A 20,700-nucleotide genomic window follows, 5' to 3' on the forward strand; every position below is an offset into this window, starting at 1 on the left:
TGTAGCCTGGGTGTCTGGTTTTCTTCACAGCTTTTTTCACATGACTGGGGAGCATTCCGTATCACAGACACTGCCTGCAGTAGAGAAGCTGATCGGTCACGGTGAGTAGCAGCATCAGATAGTCGCTACACAGTGCAACAGGCAAGAAGGGACTAGCGTCAAACAGTGCGTGCAATTCCAACCACATTTAACAGAACTGCAAGGCATGCAATCTCATGCTCCACAATGGCACGTCGGCTGCGTGAGGGGAGCCTCTTTGCCTGACGGCCAGTACACTGTGTTGTCCTGAGGCCTGCACGTTGGTGACAACGTTTGCGATGGTCCCAAGAGCCTTAGGGCCTAGAGCAATGTGGAGTGAAGCCGCGTACTTTCTCGGATGACAGACTGAATCTGAGGAACAATTCTCGACGTACCCTCATATGACAAGATGTGTGAACACGGAACGCGTCCAGGGAATTTGTCGAGAACGACCGTTTCGGTGATCCAGCTGTTATGATTTTTGCAGCCATAATGTTGCGTAGGCATACTGACCTCCTAATCTTTGAACACGGTACTCTCATCAGCCAACGTTATTTTTAAAGTTTACTTCCCCGTGTGAGGCTTTCAGTTAGGGATTGACCCCAGACGTCACTTTAATGGATGAAACTGCGCGACCGCATCGAACAGTGCAGGTGAATGAGTCCTTGGAATGAGAGAATATTCCGCCAATGGTCTCGCCTGCCCTTTCTCACGACATGAATCCCATCTAACACTTTAAGATGCGTTTGGGAGGCAAACTGAAGCACGTCCATTACCATCCAACAACTGCTAACAGCGCTGATGACGGATGGGAACTCCCTACTACAAGAATTGTTTACCAACCTTGCGACCTATATGGGAACACACTGCATAGCATGTATGTGATTACCACACACCCTATTAAGAGCCAAGTCCCCCTTTTGTAATGTGCGGAGGACCATCATAACTCACAGTGACCTTTGTAGAAAAGTGTCATTTCTATTGGTTTCCTTTTCGTATTTCTTTCACTTACCTTCTGACTATCATGCAGCAGTTCTTTCTATGTTTGGTTCAAGTTTAATCGACCTACGTCACTTGGCAATGACACATCAAGTGAAATATACGTTTGTTATTAAGTTTTGCTCAATATACATGCATCGCATATGCAGGATTAAAATGTCTATAATATAAACTGCTTCTGAAAAAAAATCTTCTCAAAGTGAAATCTAGTACAAAAAATCACGTAATTATTTGTGTACGTAACCTGGACGTGTACTATAGGCAGAATACTCCCGCCTGTGGACACGATCCGTGATTAGCAAACCAGTGATTCGGGGCGAAGGCGTACACTGATCAGCCCTTGGACGTCCAAGGGTATAAGTAACGGAACAGAAAGGCACACGCGGCACCAGGCGGCAGCAACATCCTTGGAGGATGGCCATCATAATATGCAGCTCCAACAACAGCCGGATGCCACAGGAAGCGCACCTCACAGGCGCATACCGGGTTCAGAAGGCCAGGACAATGGCTCGGCCACGAGAGAAACTCGCCGCGGTCGCGGACAGCATAAGGAGCTTCAGCAGAGCCATGATAGTGCTAGGATCGCGCCTATCGGGCGCGGACCCAATAGGGAACGCCTTGGGACGTCCGATACCTCAGAAGAGAGCCGCAACGGGCGCGGACCGAAGAGGAAGCGCCTAGAGACTGATACCACCGACAGAAATGGCCACAGCAGGCGCGGACGGCGTAGGGAACACCACACGCCACCCAGGCATAAATATGGGACGACGTCAGCTCGCCAACCAGTCTCAGGGAACACCTGATGAAGACGCTGAGTTACGACGTCGAAATATCGTGTTGGGAAGACGCGGACCACCGGCAGTACACCCGATTTTACGATATGTACCTTATTTTCACATTTCCATTTCCTACATCATTTAGAAACCTTTATTAATATTATACGATTTATTTTAATTTACAGTAGAACCAGCTTCCTGGGACACAAGCAAAACCTGTCAAGGATACATTACATTATAATGCCCCACCAGGTTTCATGTTATTTCGAATGTATGGGTCTCAAGGATTACCAAGTCTAGCCATATTTTACTGATTATGGCTACATTGACGCCACTCTGATTGTTGCAGTCAGGAGAGAGACTCATCTCTCAACACCACAGAGTGCCATTCATTCTCCCGGTCAATTACGGCTTTACCCCATGAAAGTCTTTGTTGTCTGCAGTGTGGTCTCAGCAGTACCGAAGCGTGGCCACTCTAAATATCAACACAACTTTCAATAAAATCTGCTCTAATTTCAGCTTTTGTCAGCTGTTTATTCATCAGAGTAACAGTTCTTGTTGTGTATTTCTTCTGGAAGGAGCCATGTCTACTCACAACACTCTTGCCCTGAGTCCCGCTACTCACTACTAGTGTTACAGTCATTCGGCTATAGGCAACTGTCTTCGTAGTATGTCAATACGAAGCTCCCATGTCCCTGTTACTAGTGATTCGACCTTCCACACAAGGCCAAAAGATGGTAAAGAAACGCAGGTGCGCTGCCTCTGGGCATACCATGTTGGAGTCTCCACCCGACAACTTCCAGTAACGTTAGACCCACTTAATAAACATCACTTACACCGTTCTTCATTTGCAGTATTGTCTTTTTGATATACTGAGATACCCCACAAACATGGAAATATTGCAATATCTGTTTGGTAGAGTTGGGTCATGGTATACACGCTGTAACATTTTACATTTCCGTCAGTGTGAAAGTGACAATCAAATGAAAATGAGACAGACGGTTTCCGTATGTATGTATGTATGTTAGCTGTTTATTTTTTCAAAAGCAGTCTCCACACTGTTAAAAAATTAATCCTACTGTGGGAAGTTCACCATTTGCCATTGTTGTTTAGAGTACGCTGGAGATGTTTCACTGGGAAACGCCTACATATCCTCCATACGGTCACGATCTCACCCCATGAGATTTCTATATTTTTAGCGCTGGCCGTCAATTTTCTGCGGAATAAGAGGTGCACGCCTGCTTAGAACCGTTGCTCCACACAAAACCGCAAATATTTCTCCATGATGGCATTGGCTGTCTTATTTGACAACGGGATAAAGCTATCAGTAGCTATGGCGAGTATTTTTGAAATAATTACTTTTTGTTCGTATGTCTTATTTATTTGACTATCCCCCATAAAAATAAAATACAATGAAAATTATACCTTTGGCGGTATTCTTCAATGAAAAGCCGGCCGGTGTGGGCGAGCGGTTCTAGGCGCTCCAGCCTGGAACCGCGCGACCACTACGGTCACAGGTTCGAATCCTGCCTCGGACATGGGTGTGTGTGTTATCTTTAGGTTAGTTAGGTTTAAGAAGTTCTACGTTCAAGGGGACTGATGACCTCAGATGTTAAGTCCCATAGTGCTGAGAGCCATTTGAACCATTTTCTTCCCTGAAAAACAGATGGCTTTGGTGTGATTGGTGCTGTAAATTACCGTACGTGTAGAAGCCGCTTCTGGTAATTCCATTCGTGTCGGGTAACACTATCTGCTTGGAGGAGAGGGAAAGAAGATGATGAGAAGAGATGCAACACGGATCTCCACTACGTCTGGGAGTGGCATACGGGTCGGAAGGGGGGGAGGGGAGGCGGGGGCTGGTGGAGGCTATGCTGTTGTTAGTGTGAACTACAAGTGAGGCAGCTATAGGAAGGAGTCATGGTGGGTTTATGGTGTCGGAATGTTAGGTGGAGTAGTGTCGTCTTATAAAGAACAGATACGGGATCAGTTTGGTCTTGAAGTCTACAGGATGTACAGAATTTATGAATTCGAGCAACGAATCTCAGAAGAATGTGATGTGGGGAATGTTATCAGCTGTCAGACGATGCATGTAGGAGATGAAAGATGGATACGGAGGACGAGGCTGAGTACATGGCGTGTTTGTTGAGTGTTATTGTGTAACTGAAGCGGGTGTGCTTGCTGTGAATGGTATGGTGGATGACGGAAACGACGATTAGTACGTCCTATCTCGACAGACTCTCTTAGAACACATGAAGTGGGGACAAAATTCTGTGTTAGTTTCACTCCATGGGACAGCCGGTGGGGGTAAAGTGTTACGCACGGATCTGACCGATGTGAGCATTTGTGATGCTTGTGTTGAAACGAAAGCTCTTCAACGGGTACTGTTTGAGCTATAGACGAAAAGTCTCTAAAGCAAGATTTCTGGGATATCCCTGCTTTGTGTAGCCCTAATTAATCTTTCATCTCGACGGAGTTTCGATTACGTGGGAGGATTGGATATGCAGTTTTACAAAACAAAATCTGGTATACCAGATCTGCGACAGATGCTTTATATACGTTCTAAACAATCATTGAAAGTAAAGCTCATATTACGGACGTGCAAACTTGCACTTAATCACAAAGTTTGAATATCCAGTAAGCTTCATAGCATTTGCATGTTTTCTTCTAATATTGGAAATTTTATGCACAATGTTTCACATAAAATCCTGAAAGCTCTTTTTTTTTTTTCAAGTTTATTTCCATATAGCATTCACTTACGTATGTTGGTGTTAAGCCGTTAACTAGCCAGTATTAAAAACACAATATTTACGCCTCTGAGAACGTGTATGTTTTTCTCTTTCATGTGACGTCTTACTGAGTTGATATTTTGTTGTAGGTGTGGCTGGCGATCGCGGACTACGTGGTTGCCATGGGTCTGGCCCTGCTGCTTCACCTCCTGGTTGAGGCGCCAATGCTCGCCCTCACCAGACACATGTTCTTCAACAGAGGTACGCACACAGCACAATGCGTGCTTCAGTGGTAATGATATTAAACAACTACTTCTCCCTCTTCCTCATTCGGTTCGATTACCACATCAACAGCTACCTCTGTAATGGACACACCACCTTACGGAGTGTGCCGAAGGCTACTACCTGTATCATTACTTCCCCATCCTCCTTTTCCCGTCATGAATGGTATGTGTAACAAACGACTGTTGGTAAGCTTCTGTGTGAGACCGAAAGATTTCCACTTGGCCTCCACGGTCTTTTTGTGTCACAAACCTATGGGGAATCAATATTTTGGCTCACTCTTCTAGAAACGTACGCTATAGGATTTTTAGCAACAACTTAAACCGTGAAACACAGTACCTCTTAAGTAGTGTCTGACACCGGAGTTGGATCAACAAATCCGTTTCATTTTCGTGCTTACTAAACAAAAGTGGGACGAAATGTGCTGTTCTTCTGTGAAACTTCTACATTTTCTTTATCATACTTACCAGGGATCGGTCCAAACATGGCGACAAATTCTCATGTGTTGGTCGAACGAAAGTTTTGAAACCCACCATTTTTGTTGGTGGACTTCATCTGTCTGGCATCTTCCAATGATATGTTATATGTAGTCATACCACTGCACATAGCTTCATACGCATACAGCCCGATACGTACTGGATGTGATTGCTTGCATTGATGAGATCGGGCGAGTATGGGGACCAGTACATCAATTGGAACTCGCCATTGTGTTTCTCGAACCACTCCATCACATTCCTAGCCTTGTGACAATAAGCATTATTCTGAACGACCTCCACTGGACCCATGGGTGCCCACGTGAATGTTCCACAGAGCAAAATGGAGCTGCCGACAGCTTGTTTGAGTCACGCAGTACAGAAGTTGTTCCTCTAGAAGACGACGGATTCGCGCAATCCCGTGGGCATGACGAAGAAGGTATCGGGATTCATCAGACCATGCAACGCTCTGCCACTGCGCCAACATCCAGTGCCGATAGCCACTTGCCCATTTCAGTCGTAGTTGCCGATGCCATGGTGTTAATGTCGGCAAGTGCAGGGGTCGTCGGGTGCGGAGGCCAATCGTTAGGAGTTTTCGGTGCACTGTGTGTTCAGACAGGCTTGGACTCTGCCCAGAAATATAGTCTGATGTTAGGTCCGACACTGTTCGCCGCCTGTTCTGTTTTACCAGTCTGCCAAGCCTAGGATGTCCAACATCTGTAATGGTGTGTGGGCGCCTCGATGTAACCCAGATACATCGCGAGACTTCCCCATTCTACACACGGACTGCCCACTGATACTACATGCACCGCGCGTGTGTCTGACTAGCAGCCATTACTCGCAAGGAGACGCTGCTATCGCCTGGACGGGATTACACTCACAGTAGAGCGGTGGTCATAATATTCTAGCTGACCTGTGTATATGTGTACAACAATGTCATCTGGAACTGCATCAAGGGACTTTCGAAGTTACGCACTAGCTCATTTAAATACTCTGTAAAATGTAATTATTCTGTAACACTCCATTGAGGTACTTCAAGATTTTCAGTTTTCTTTTTACGTACGATGATTTATCTCGGTTGACTGGGACTGCTATTTCACACTATGTAACACAATTAAAGGGTCACTTTTTCGAAACCCCAGTAATTGCCTTCCACTGAGACACATAAGTTCTAGATTTGGCTCTTAGGAGGCTACAGCGTTCCTCTGTAGTGGTGCAAATGCTTACAGCCCTATGATATTACCCTCGTGCTCTGAGACGCATCAAAGGCAAGGTGTCTAATTATGCGGGAAGAAGGCCACAACTGGGAAATTCTTGTGAGCTGTTAGTTGGGTTAATGATGCCACATTGGCACCGAATTTAAACTAAGTCCTGCCCAACGCCTCCATGGACGTGCCACACTATGAGAAGGTCCTCGCAGCCCCTCTGAACCACATTTCACGCTTTCTTTTGACGCCTCTGCGGTGGTGGTCAGAACCGCGACACCAAGCTTTGAAATCACGCTATTATCTTGTGGGATCTCGAGGAAAACACTTCAGACACAGTACCGCTCAAAACCGACACAAGAAAGCCTCAGGGGGTAGCATAAAGGACGTCAATGGAACCACCTCTTTTCTTGGGGTGTCGATTCCCACACGTTTTAGGTCGAAATTACAGTTCGCAGTGCGATGAACAGCAGGAAGATATTCTTTACAACCCTTGACAATGCTGACACCCTCTGATATTTCAGCCCTTCTTTATGGACGTATGTGGGGCTGCAAACCCACTGGATGTTGTCGCACTCCTTTGGAGTGCAGCGCTACGGCAGTTTATGCTCTTGCTTACAGGCTGGAATCACTATGGACCGTTCAAAACCATCCGACGGAATTTTAACGTGATCCGAGGTAGGAAAGGATGCTTATACTCCTTCTGCACTTCTGTTTTCCTTTCTACTGTGGCATTATTTCACGGAACTGCAACAATAATATGTGCGTGAATAAAACGCTCACCATTTCTCCAGCACCCTCGCTGTCACCCACGCAGCTTTATTGAACACGTTAGACGTATAGCTGTCAGAAATTTTGATACGAAATTAGCCTGGCGAGTCTCCACAGCCTGAGGATTATGTAACCCCTTCGACAGTCCTGGGATGTTATTTTCCTTCAAGCGTTAAAGCAGCCGGAACGTTGAACTGGTATCGAAGTTCCTGACAGTTACGTTTGTAACGTGCGCAACAAAGTCGCGTGGGTAGCACCTAGGGTCTTGTCAAACTGTAAGGTCTTAGAGAGAGTTTTTGCCGTTTTACCCACATGTTAACGTTGCACTCCCTCGTGATCACGGCACAGGATGGTGGGAAACAAGTGCAGAAAAAGCATAAGCAACCTTTCCAGCTTCAGATCATGTTCAAATTTCGTCGGATGCTTTTGAACGATTCCAACTTGTATACGTAACAAAAATAGCGGTCGCGCTGCAGTCCAAAGAGGTGGGGATACCGCCGCAAAACGTCGCTAAAGCATTATTGAAATGTCCGAGGCTGTCAGCAGTTTCAAATGTTGACAACAACATCTTCTTCTGCTCATCTTGCTGCGGACTGTCGATTCCGACTGGGGAATGCGTGAGAATCAAAACCCCAGTGAAACGGTTGGTTTCATTGACGCCGTTTATGCCATTCCCTGAAATTTTCTCTCGTCAGTTCCGAGCGGCAGTGTGCCTGGAGTGCTTTTCTCGGCCAACTAAAAGGAAACAGCGTGGTTTGAAGGCTGGTAGTGGTGGTTCTGACATCCATCACGGGGATGTCAAAAGAAGGGATTAAAATGTGGGTAAGAGGGGCTGTGACGCCTTTCTCACCATGTGACACGTACAAGGTGGCGTGGCAGAACTGTGTAGAAATTTGGTGCCGTGGGAGACAATTTTGGCGTTTCAAGAAGTGGTCCTTTAATTTTTTAGCACAATGTGTATTTACTAAGATCACTTTAATACAATAAGAAAACCGGTCTGATATTACGTATGCTCGTATTTTATTCATTAAACGACAGTCCTGAAATTTATCGACGGTATTCTGGGATTCGTGAGTTAACAGCGCGGCTTGCGCTTCACACGATCGTTCTCAGTGGAACTCATAAGGTCTTTTTTGTCACATATTAACATTTTATAGTGACAAATGGCATCAGAATATAGGTACAATGAAATGTAAGATGGACGGATCACTTACTTCCGCTTTACACTAACACCTGAAAACAGTTTTTTTTAATGGGAAGTCTTTGTCTCCCTGACGCGTGGAAAATATGCGATACTAAATGATATGACACTGCCGAATACCTGATAGATAATTAAATTACTATTAATATGAATGGCAGCTTGGCATGGTGATTCGGAAGGAGCTTTTACGGTCGAGAATCAATATGGGTAACTAGCTGCAGTAACAACAACTAATTATCTGCATTCAGTAATGTACACTTTGTACTTTGCACTGTAACGAACCCTTAAGTCTTTCCAATCAGTAATAACTATCGTGAAATAGCACTATGTATGTCTGTATTGGAGCTACATTGAAAAGCAATTTCATTTCCGGCAGTTGCCTTACACATAAAACAGCGGTAGGGAGACGAGGAGATTTTTTTATTTTAATGCTGAGTCATGACTAGAGTTTGAAAGAAACCTAAAGAAAACCGTGTTCAGTTGAAGTTTCGAGTTTCCCTTGATCAACGTTCAGATAGCATAGTTGGTAGCTCACTGACAGGGCAAGATCAGGACCTCAGTCTGAACCTAGGATCAGTACACTCTCTTAACTTGCAAGATAAATTTAACGTATCGTTTTGTCTCCGTACTTAGTTTTATTTTTTTTCCAATATATATACATTTTTCACGTATCTGCGTTTCTTACCCCCCTTGTATCAGAAAAAATTAGATAATTTCCACAACATGTCTCATCTATAAGAGTAAGCTATGTGTCTAATACAGTAATATGCAGGTAGGGTTATACTGGTGTTCAAAAGTAAGCTCAATAAAGAAATGAAAGCCAATTTTCTAAAAAGGACTTGGAATGATTAAAAGCTAGGGTAAAATTTAATTAGAAGTCATTTGGCGTACGAATATTTCTGTATCAACCATTTTGGACAACATTAATAGGGGATATGTGAACTCGAAGTTGCCATGGAATTCTCTCTGCATGCCGGTTCAAGAACTATTTTGGCAGTCGGTCACATTCCTGGGAATAAACTGACGGCCCAACATTTCCCAATACACCTCAAATACGCTCTACAGCAGTGGTTCAGTAAACTTTTGAATTTCTGCTCCAAGAACATCGCGTATCAGGAATTTCCCACGTCACCTTAAGTCAAAAAATTACTCCATTTAACACAGATGAAGGGAGAAGCGGATGCGGTTGAATCAGTGTTCAGAGAGAATTAAAATCAAACACGCATTTATGCTTCACAGTTTATTGAACAGATACGTTATTAATAAAATTATTAGGATAGATGAGCTTGTTGTTCTCTAAATACCTGTCAAATCATGGACTCAAATACGACGCAGCTACTCTAACTTTTGGGTTGCGCGTTAATGCTTGGACGCTATTTACTCTTTATTATGGCAACTATCTACAAAGTCTTGCACAAATAGCGCGTTAGAAAGAGAATTGTTGTTCGTTGAGTTTCATTGCAAAGCATCGTATCTCCATCTCTTATCGAAATAAAAAAGCAATGAAGTTCCAAGCAGAGTATTTTTATCTTCAGTGTACTCTCGGGAAGCAACTTAATATAATTCCCTTCCAAGGAAATAGATTTAGCTGAAGGTTGGGTTCTAAATGGATGATGAAGCCAGCTAACTTTGTCGATATTGGCTGCTTCAAAGAATTTTTCAAATCACTGGATAACCTGTGATTTTTCATCTCCGAAAACAGATTTTACATTTCAAGAAGAATTAGGACAGTACAGAACGATGCAGCAGTGAAAAATAGTCATCGACTAAAACATCATTAATTTTTCCTATATCTGCACTTACACTCGGGAGGCCACCTTATGATATGCACCGGTGGCTAATTCTAGTACTATTTTTGTCTGCTCTCTCCCTCTCCTTTTGCCCTCCCATCTACTTCCCTGTTCCATTCGCAAATTGTATGTTATAAGTACGATATATGATAAACCTATGTGTGAGCCCAATTCTTTTGTGACGATCGTTTCACCAGACATACACAGTCTGACTAAAAGTATACGGACACCGGCATGTGATGCGAAATTGACCCAACAGTGTAGGAGAAGGTGGCGAATATTGTGCTGTTAGTAGAGAAGAAATAACAGCACAACAGTTCGATGAGAAGACCTCAGTGAATTCGAACGTCCACTAGTCATTGCATGTCGCCTATAGTTTCGTACCTTCTAAAGCCGCTTAGATCGACTGTTAGTGGTGTGATTGTGAAGTGGAAACGCGAAGGAAAAGGCACACCTAATTATTTTCACTGTTTAACACGCGATACGCAAAGTTGAGGGATGTTATGTACAACTGCGCGTTTCAAAAATCCCGCTCCCGACATGTTACTGTCTGCGTTCAATCTTACATACACAAAACTTAAAAAGTACTAAACAGTCATAAAATACACTGATGAGGCCAAACATTATAACCATCTGCTTAACAGTTTGTCTGTCTGTCTTTGGAACGAAATATTGATTCTTCGTATCAGGCACCCGACAGATTCTTGGTAGGTTTTGGAGGTATGTGGCATTAGAAATCTGTTCACAGGTCATGTAATTTCCGTACATAACGGGCCGTTGATTTACGTACGCGGAGAAAGCGACCGATAGCGGCACAGATCGGTTCAAAAATGGCTCTGAGCACTATGGGACTTAACTGCTGAGGTCAGCAGTCCCCTAGAACTTAGAATTGCTTAAACCTAACTAACCTAAGGATATCACACACATCCATGCCCGAGGCAGGATTCGAACCTGCGACCGTAGCGGTCGTGCGGTTTCGGACTGTAGCGCCTAGAACCGCTCGGCCACCCCGACCGGCCGAGATCGGTTCCACAGACTCTACATCAGCTGAGTTTGAAACATCAACGGGAGTTCACAGTATGCTGCTCTAACCACTGTAACACTTTCTGTTTCCGAGACACAGACAACAATACTACTCAAGATGACATCGCCGTCTTGGAAGACATCAAGCATGAAGGTATGCAGATGGTATGCAGCTGTCAGCGTGTCTTCGATAACTACCACAGGTCCCACGCGAGCTCAGCATAATGTCTCTCATATCTTAATACTGCTCCACGCCGCCTGAGTCTGTGACGCGCTGCATGTTTCGACTCGCCGTTCACCTCGATGAAAGCGTTTATGGACACGTCAATTGACTTAGTGTAGCAAAACTGGGATTGACCAGAAGAATCGAGATATTTCCGTTTATCGAAGGTCGAAACCCGATGTTCTTGTGCCCATTCAATTGTAATTGACGATGCTGTTGGGTCGACATGTGTATATGTCGGTGTGGGCTGCTGCGAAGCACGGTGTGCTCCGAAATACTTGTGGGTGGTGTATTTCACGTTGAGTGCTTCAGAGAGTCGAGAAAATTGAGGCTCAATGATGCTCTAGTCTGGGGTTTATTCTTCATTTTCACTAAAAAATGAACATTTTCAAAAGTTTAGAAGAAAGCTTGGGGCGATTGTAGAAAAAACGAGACAGCAATTGAACCGAGGAAATTTAATGCACACACAAGTTAAGTTTTGCATCATACACTCAGATGGTCCCAAATGACTTTCTACGATTATTCTGCTGTACTGTCACCGACCTTTCAACTTTTATGTACTTTATTAAGAAAGGATGGAAGGAGAGGAGCCCGCATCTCGTGGTCGTGCGGTAGCGTTCTCGCTTCCCACGCCCGGGTTCCCGGGTTCGATTCCCGGCGGGGTCTGGGATTTTCTCTGCCTCGTGATGGCTGGCTGTTGTGTGATGTCCTTAGGTTAGTTAGGTTTAAGTACTTCTAAGTTCTAGAGGACTGATGACCTAAGCTGTTAATTCCCATAGTGCTCAGAAACATTTGAAACTTTTTTTTTTTTTTTTTTAAGGAGAGTAGTTTGTATACTGGGTGGGAGAGTGGAGTGTATAAGATTTGCGGACGACATGGTTGTGATGACAGAGAGTGCAAGAGAGATGGAACATATGTTAGATGATCTAAACACAAAATTAGAAGAATATGGAAAGAAGATTAACAAGAAGAAAACGAAAAGCATGATAACTGGAGGGAAGGGGAAAAATGCCATATGAAAAAGAAGGATTCAAGAGGAATCATAAATTACTTTGTGGACCACTAAACAAAGATCTGAGGAATAACTTGCGAAATGTTACATCTGGATCATTGCACTATATGGTGTGGAGACCTGGACATTGAGGAAGGAATATGAAAGACGATTAGAGGGACTAGAGATGTGGATTTGGATAAAGTGAAATGGGGAGACCGAGTAAGGAATGAAAAAGTATTAAGAGGCGTTGAAGGAGAAATAAACATGTTGAAAGTCATCAGAAAGAGAAAACGGGACTGGACTGGATATTTTTTGAGGAGGGATTGTTTATTGAAGGAAGGAATAGAAGGAATGGTGAAGGGAAAAAGGGGAAGAGGAAAAAGAAGACATTAAATGCTGAACAATATCAAAGGCGGCAAATATTCAGTAATGAAATGACTGGCTATAGACAGACAAAAGTGGAAGAGGGTTAACCCATGTCAAGACCTGCCGCAAGACAAAATACCATACTACTACTACTTATTAAGAAATGGATTTTGGTTTGAACACTCATGTAATGTTTCTACGTTTTAACGTGATTCATATTTTAGATCTCTGCCATGTCCAATTCCAACGTATGATTTGCACAACGTATATGCTACATTATCTCCTACGCTGATGATAAAAGTAAACTTCCTTTTTATATTGCTGTTAAAATCACACATGAGCCTTTAAGGCGGAAGAGGCGGATATCTTGACCACTGGAAGTGAAGATGATGCTAATGGAGCTATACCCAAATTAAAATCACCAGAAAAACTTCTGTGCCCAAGGGAAAGCGAAATCGAATTCCTGTCCTCCTCCTGTTCCAGGAACAGATGGAAGCCAGCTGCGTAAGTTAAAGCATCCGTTAATTAGTAACGTATTGACTCAATAAAATATCACAATATCAGTTCAGTTAAGTGTTTCTTTGATTTGGTCATACAGTTATAATAAAATCTACACCACTTTGGGTGAGATACGATAACTTCCCAATAAATGGATTTTGTCACTGTATCACATTCTTGTTCGAAGCTAGTAGTGCTATGTTTCTATATCGGTAACACAGTATCAGTTTGTGTGGGCGTTCTTCCAGGAACACTTCTCAGCGTTTTAGTTAAGCAGTGAAATAAGAGAAAAAGAAAAAAAATGTAAAGGAACGACACTTCAACAATATAATTAGAAGTTGGAAGATGCAGATCTGATAATTGAACATGTTTCACATTAACGAAGATTAGGAGAGTAATAAGCTTACTGTTGTGAACTCAAAACTTCCAGATATGTGTTTCCAGATGTGACGGAGGCAGTAGGAACCTTCCAGCCGCATGTGCTGCCTCTCCAAGACTTGTCCGCTGCCTTGTGTGAGAGGACCGCCGTCTTCGCAGCATCCCTTCACGTCGCCGATCACTTAGGGTCCGAGTGGCACTCCCACATTGATTAAATTCACCAGTCGTAAATCTGGCAGCGTGTCTTTGATTTCTTTCGCTCGTCTTCTCCTCTGCACTTCGTACTACTTGTGCAACACTGTCTGGCAGTTTCTGGCTCCCTCGCAAAGTCTTCTGCAGACTTCCGATGTTATTTGCTGAGGACTCCACATCCAGTGAGCACACTGTGCTTGAAAGACACAGTAAACCGAGCATTGTTAGGCTATCGTTCGTAAACAGAACTATCGTGTAGAAGGTTCCAACGGCAGAAATGAAGCCACTACAAAAGTTCCATTTAATTGTCGCTAATCGATATTATCTGTTGCAGAAAATTTTATACTGTGGGCAACCACAGCTGTAGAATTGTATCGTGATGATAAAAGACTGCTTCATTTGTGTGGTCAATATTTGTTCACGAACCAACTACTTTCGTGGCATTAGAGCTAGTTCTTCAGAGATGTGCAACGCCATGAAACTAGTTTGTTCATAAATAAATATTTACCACACAGCTGAAGCGGTCTTTTTCATCATCTCATTATCAATATTTGATACCTTCGTTTCGTAAACGACGTCCTTCCATACTTATCGTTTAGTCCAAAATGGCGTTCACTTCCTGTTGACTTCTTAAACTGGTTTTAGTATAAATATCACTTCTTTATTAACGCACATTAATGTAACTCGATTCATGTCGTAGTACATGGATATTTCTGCGCATTAATCAGAGCACCATGTGCTTGTGTCGTCAAATTTGAAACTACAGTTACTTATCTCCTTCGTGACCAGCATTTGTAATCTCGCACCAGACTTAGAGTAACGAGAGAACTATGTCTCTGCATATACCTGCTTCACAATCCATACATACCACAAAAATGTGTGTGTGTGTGTGTGTGTGTGTGTGTGTGTGTGTTTGTGTGTGTGTGTGTTTGTGTTTGTGTGAGAGAGCACGCGTGCATATTCCACATCTCCTCCTAAACCACTGGATCGATTTCAACTAATTTTCGTACACATATCCCCCTTACTGACAGGTGACAAGCGATGTTGGGATAAGAACTAATCTACCTATCAGAGGGATGGGTGTGGGGGTGAACAGGAAGCGTAGCCCGATACTAGTGAAGTACCAGAATTTATTCATATAGTACTTGAGAATGAAAGCACTTACCGATTTGCAACAAGCTTTATACATAAATTCAAACCTTTACGAATTTGTATGTATCTTACTGACGGCGTCATATCTCTCATCAGCGTCTGTTTCTTCCTTCCTCTCTAACCCTTGGTAATATGACTGTCTACGCACTGACTAACTTTTCGATGCATTCGGAAGCGTCTACCGGAACAGGTGTACGTAATTTTCAGACGAAAACTACATTTCCGTTTTTATTTGGCAAATGGTCCATTTAGTAATCAGTATAATAATTCTGTATTTATAAGCACGGCCATCAGAGACTGCTAGTGGTTGTGTGCCGCCCATAGACAGCCAACCCTGCAGTAGTGTCGAACACTATTTGTTGTGCATGCTGCCAATACACCGAGGTGACAAAGCCATGAGGTAACGATATGGACATATACAGATGGCTGTCTCAGAGTTATCATTTGTTCTCAGATGTAAAAAGGTTTCCGACCTGACTATGGCTTCACGACGGGAATTAACGGACTTCGAACGTGGAATGGTAGCTGGCTCTAGATGCTTCGGACATTCCATTACGGAAATCGTTTGTGAATTAAATATTCCGAGACCCACAATGTCAAGAGTGTGCCGAGAATACTAAATTTATGACATAACCTTTCATTGCCGATAACGCAGTGGCAGACGGCCTCCACTTAATGACCGAGAGCATAGTGTTTGTGTAGAGTGGTCAGTGCTAACAAACGAGCAAAACAGTGTCAAATAACCGCAGAAGTTGATGTGGGACGTACGACGAACCTATTCAGTAGGACAGTGTGGCGTAATTTGGCATTCCTGGACTATAGCTGCAGATGACTGACGAAAGTGCCTTTGCTAACAGTTCGACATCGCCTGCAGTGCACCTCCTGGGCTCGTGACCACATTAGTGGGACCCTCCAATACTAAACTGGTGATCCCTTGATGCCTCAGAACATGTCCTACCAATCTATCCCTTCTTCTAATAAAGTTGTGCCACAAACTCCTCTCCTCCCCAATTCGATTCAATACCTCCTCATTTGTTATGTGATCTACCCATCTAATCTTCAGCATTCTTCTGTAGCACCACATTTCAAAAGGTTCTGTTCTCTTCTTCTCCAAACTATTTATCGTTCATGTTTCACTTCCATACATGGCTACACTCCATACAACTACTTTCAGAAACCACTTCTTGACGCTTAAATCTATACTCGATGTTAACAAATTTCTCTTCTTCAGAAACGTTTTCCTTGCCATTGAAAGCCTACGTTTTATATCATATCTACTTCGACCATCATCAGTTATTTTGCTCCCCAAATAGCAAAACTCCTTTACTATTTTAAGTGTCTCATTTCCTAGTATAATACCCTCACCATCTCTCGACTTAGTTAGACTACATTCCATTATCCTCGTTTTGCTTTTGTTGATGATCGTCTTATGTCCTCCTTTCAAGACGCTATCCATTCCGTTCAACTGCTCTTCCAAGTCCTTTGCTGTCTCTGACAGAATTACAATGTCATCGGCGAACCTCAAGGTTTTAATTTCTTCTCCATGGATTTTAATACCTACTCCAAATTTTTCTTTTGTTTCTGTCACTGCTTGCTCAATATACAGATTGAATAACATCGGGGAGAGGCTACAATCATGTCTCACTCCCTTCCCAACCACTGCTTCCCTTTCATGCCCCTCAACTCTTATAACTGCCACTTGGTTTCTGTACAAACTGTAAATAGCCTTTCGCTCTCTGTATTTTACCCCTGCCACCTTCAGAATCTGATAGAGAGTATTCCAGTCAACATTGTCAAAAGCTTTCTCTAAGTCTACAAATGCTAGAAACGTAGGTTTGCCTTTCCTTAATCTAGCTTCCTAGATAAGTCGTAGGATCAGTATTGCCTCACGTGTTCCAATATTTCTACGTAATCCAAACTGATCCTCCCCGAGGTCTACTTCTGCTAGTTTTTCCATTTGTCTGTATTGTATTCCCTTTAGTATTTTGCAGCCGTGACTTATTAAACTGATAGTTCGATAACCATACACTAAAGCTGCATGTCCTCGGGAAAAATCACGGCTGTAGTTTCCCCTTGCTTTCGACCATTCGTAGTACCAACACAGCAAGGCCGTTTTGGTTTATTACTATTATTTATAATATTTTTATAATGTGAATATTTAATACTTGTGAAGTCCTTTGGACTTTGTTAAGTACAGCAAAGCATAGATGTTTCCATAAATATTAGTTTGCGCGAAAAATGGCACATATCCTTACGAGTACTTTGCATTATCTTCATGTTGCTTGACTCAAAACTTTCACAGGTCACACCAACACACAAGGAAGGAAGCATTAAAAATGTCCTTTGAACTGTAGACTCATATCAATGAGAAAGATTTGCAGGATGGTATCGATCCATATGCTGCGGCATGGAGTCAACAAGTTGTTGGAAATACTGCAGAAATAATAACTGACACTGCCTCTATAGCCGGCTAAAATTGCGAAAGTGTTGCCGGTGCAGCTTTTTGTGCATAAACTGACCTCTAGATTACGTCCTATAAAGGTTCGATGCAATTCATACTGGGCAATCAGAGTAGCCAAATCATTCGCTCAAATTTCTCAGAAAGTTCTCCCAACCACTCGGTAACAAATGTGGGCCGATGACGTGGCACATTGTCATCTATAAAAATTCCGTCGTTCTTTGGGTACATGAGGTCCATGGATGGCAGAAAGTGATCTCCAAGTAGCCGAACATAACAGTTTCCAATCAACGTTGGGTTCAGTTGGGCCAGAGGACTGAGTTCATTCCATGTAAACACAGACCATACCATTATGGAACCAACACCACTTTGCATACTGCCTTGCAGACAACTTGGGTCCATGACTCCGTGGGTTCCCCGCCACATTCGAACTCTACCGTCAGCTCTTACCAAGTGAAATCAGAACTCATCTCACCAGGCCACGGCCTTCTGCTCGTCTAGAGTCCAGCCGATATGGTCACGAGCCCAGGAGAGGCGCTTCAGGCTATGTAGTGCTGTAAGGAAAGACACTGGCGTCGGTCGTCTGCAGCCATAGCCCATTAACGCCAAATTTCGCTGCTCTTTCCTAACAGATACGTTCTTAGTACGTCCCACACTGATTTCTGCGGTTATTTCACTTATTGCAAACGCCGCTGCCCTCAGTTGTTGAGTTGAGGCCGTCGACCATTACATGGTACATGGTGAGAGGTAATGCCTGAAATTTGATATTCTCGGCACACTCTTGACACTGTGGACCTCAGAATATTAAATTCCCTAACGATTTCCGGAACTGTATGGCCATACGTGTAGCTCCAACTAGCGTTCAGCGTTCAAAATCCGTTAATTCCTCTCGTACGATCTCTTACCATGCTGCTGAAGCATGTCTTGTAAACGTGTGGAAAATGGCAATGCGTGTGCATTCTGCCTCCTTCAGTGCTTCTAAAGATTCAGATTGGCATGAAGGATTGGACGTATAGTCTCACGCGACAGCTCGAATGGATGTCGAATCTGTAAGGCATAAACACATGTAACATCGACATTGCGTTGTTTGCGTACATTTTTCGTTTGCCGTATTAGTTTGGGTTCCAGATCTCATTTAACCCATTCTGACCATATAACGGATATTTATATCAAGTGTAGGTGTAAGTAGAGAAAATGGAGTAGTTTCATCTGTGCAACTTCCAAATTAACATAGTTTTCGGAAATCACTGTAACGCGCCAATTAGACAGATTTTTTTTCATGTTATACCTCAGGGTCACATCAAGCAGCTCTTTTAATCGATGTCAAACTGAATAACTGCTTGCATAAGGGCCAGAGGTGGACAAACGCATTATTGACTTCCTCACACTATGAAGCTCAATTTTTTTCCATTCCATTTTTTTCTGAAATTGCAATCGTACATCTGCCTGGTAATGTACAGCACTTCTACTGATTTTCGTCCCATTCGGATCATTCCTTCATTCCGTGTTGTTTTTCATTTGTCTTAGATTGTGTTACCGGGAACTTCATGATGATCAAAAGTTGACGTGGGTGCTTAGGATTTGTTTTCAAAATTTTTAATACCTTACTACGTCACATGAAAATTATTTAAGACATGTGCTACAATCGTACATACATGTTAACTAGTATTGTGATTTATGTCGTCAAAAACGAAAACTTTAAACCACTCGTACATCAACAGAACAACTGAGGCGAAACAGATGTCAAGATTAAGGTCATTGCCTTAACAGATGACTGGCCTCAGTTATTCTGTTTGTCTTTCCACAACCACCGTAAATTTGCTACTTTTTCCTTGTTACAAAGTAACAAAAATTTTCGCCTCTTGGATTTATAATGGAATCAGTTTTTAAGTAATAATTGTTCGGAAGTAAGATTTGTATTGTCTGTTGCAGCACCATCTTCCAAAGTCGAAGTACAGAAGAGTTCACCTGGAAAGTCGTGGCTGTCCAAGTTGACGGTGGGCCTGGCTATAGCAGCGTGGAGCAAAACAGTTCACTTCTTTTTCTACGAACCGTGGTTTGTGATCACCAGGAAAGTAAAGGGGTCGTAACTCAGATACTGTTCATTCCTATCTCATTTCGAAAGATCTTGCCTTCGCAACTTTGATGACACCTGCGGCTAATTCGCTTGTCTGATAGGGACATTACTTCGTTTTGTGTCCAACTGAAACTGTACTGGATGAATGGAAACAAAATCCAAACAAGTTTTGTGCCAGTGAGATTAGAAATGTAACTATCAATATTGGAAGGAAATTTCTGGTACGTGCAAGTATACGCTTCATTACTATTTATTTACAAATTACCAGAGGCTAATCTGCAGAAACGAACAACATTTGAGTTCGATTCTCCTCTTAATTAGCTCTGTTTTATTGCTCATATAGACAAATGGACCAAGTTCTCTCTAAATTTTGTTGAGATAGGTTCTTAGTTCTGAAAATAAAAACTACCATCAGTCACGCCATATATAGAAATAAATTTATTGTGTCAGCATAACCCTGAAATCCATAATCACAGTTGGATGTTTCAAATTATGTCGTAAATCACTAATTGCTACCCATCTTAGTCTCCATTTATGTCGAAAGTGCAGGTTGAACGAAAGTAACCGACACTTGGAATTTTAAGTTCAAAGTGACAAAAACGTTTGGTTGCAACAACCGACTCCACTAGTCGGGACTTATTTTCAAGACGCACTGTTCATCTTTCGCCTGCGACACGTCTCCTTATACGAGCAAGAACACTACAGAACTTTGAAACTTATACATACATTGACTATTCAAGAGCTATTGAAACTGTGCATTCGAGTGGAACAGTCATTGTACAACATTGCCTATAGTCCTATTCCACTCTTTGTACTGTAGTGTTGGAATAAACTTTATTTCTTTAAACCCCTTTGGTTCTTTTCTCAATTTTTCTTGCAGCTATACAAAACTTTTATGTGATTATGATACACGTAAACCGAGGAGTAAACTGGAAACGCTGACAAAAAGTTTGTACGGAAAGTGTTTTTCTGTTGTTTTTTTTTTAATTTATTTCAGTTTGTAACAATGATGCGAATTATATGGTAATGAACAGGTAAGAAACAGACAATTTCCTAAAAAAGAAAAACTAAAATTAAATTATATCAGTAGGTCCTCTA

At 42.6% G+C, this 20,700-nt stretch overlaps 1 protein-coding gene across 1 annotated transcript in view; it reads left to right on the plus strand.

Annotated features, from left to right (window-relative positions):
* The window catches only part of LOC126281222 (O-acyltransferase like protein-like), a 289,646-nt gene extending 269,197 nt beyond the window's left edge, over window positions 1–20,449 (plus strand). The window contains exons 12-13 of the mRNA XM_049979974.1: window positions 4,669–4,780; window positions 19,458–20,449. Coding sequence (XP_049835931.1) covers window positions 4,669–4,780; window positions 19,458–19,615 — 270 coding nt within the window. The 3' untranslated portion in view covers window positions 19,616–20,449. The remainder of the gene's footprint in view (window positions 1–4,668; window positions 4,781–19,457) is intronic.
* The last annotated feature ends 251 nt before the right edge of the window (window positions 20,450–20,700 follow it).

This window comes from Schistocerca gregaria, chromosome 7 (genome assembly GCF_023897955.1).
Source record: "Schistocerca gregaria isolate iqSchGreg1 chromosome 7, iqSchGreg1.2, whole genome shotgun sequence".
Taxonomy (NCBI): domain Eukaryota; kingdom Metazoa; phylum Arthropoda; class Insecta; order Orthoptera; family Acrididae; genus Schistocerca; species Schistocerca gregaria.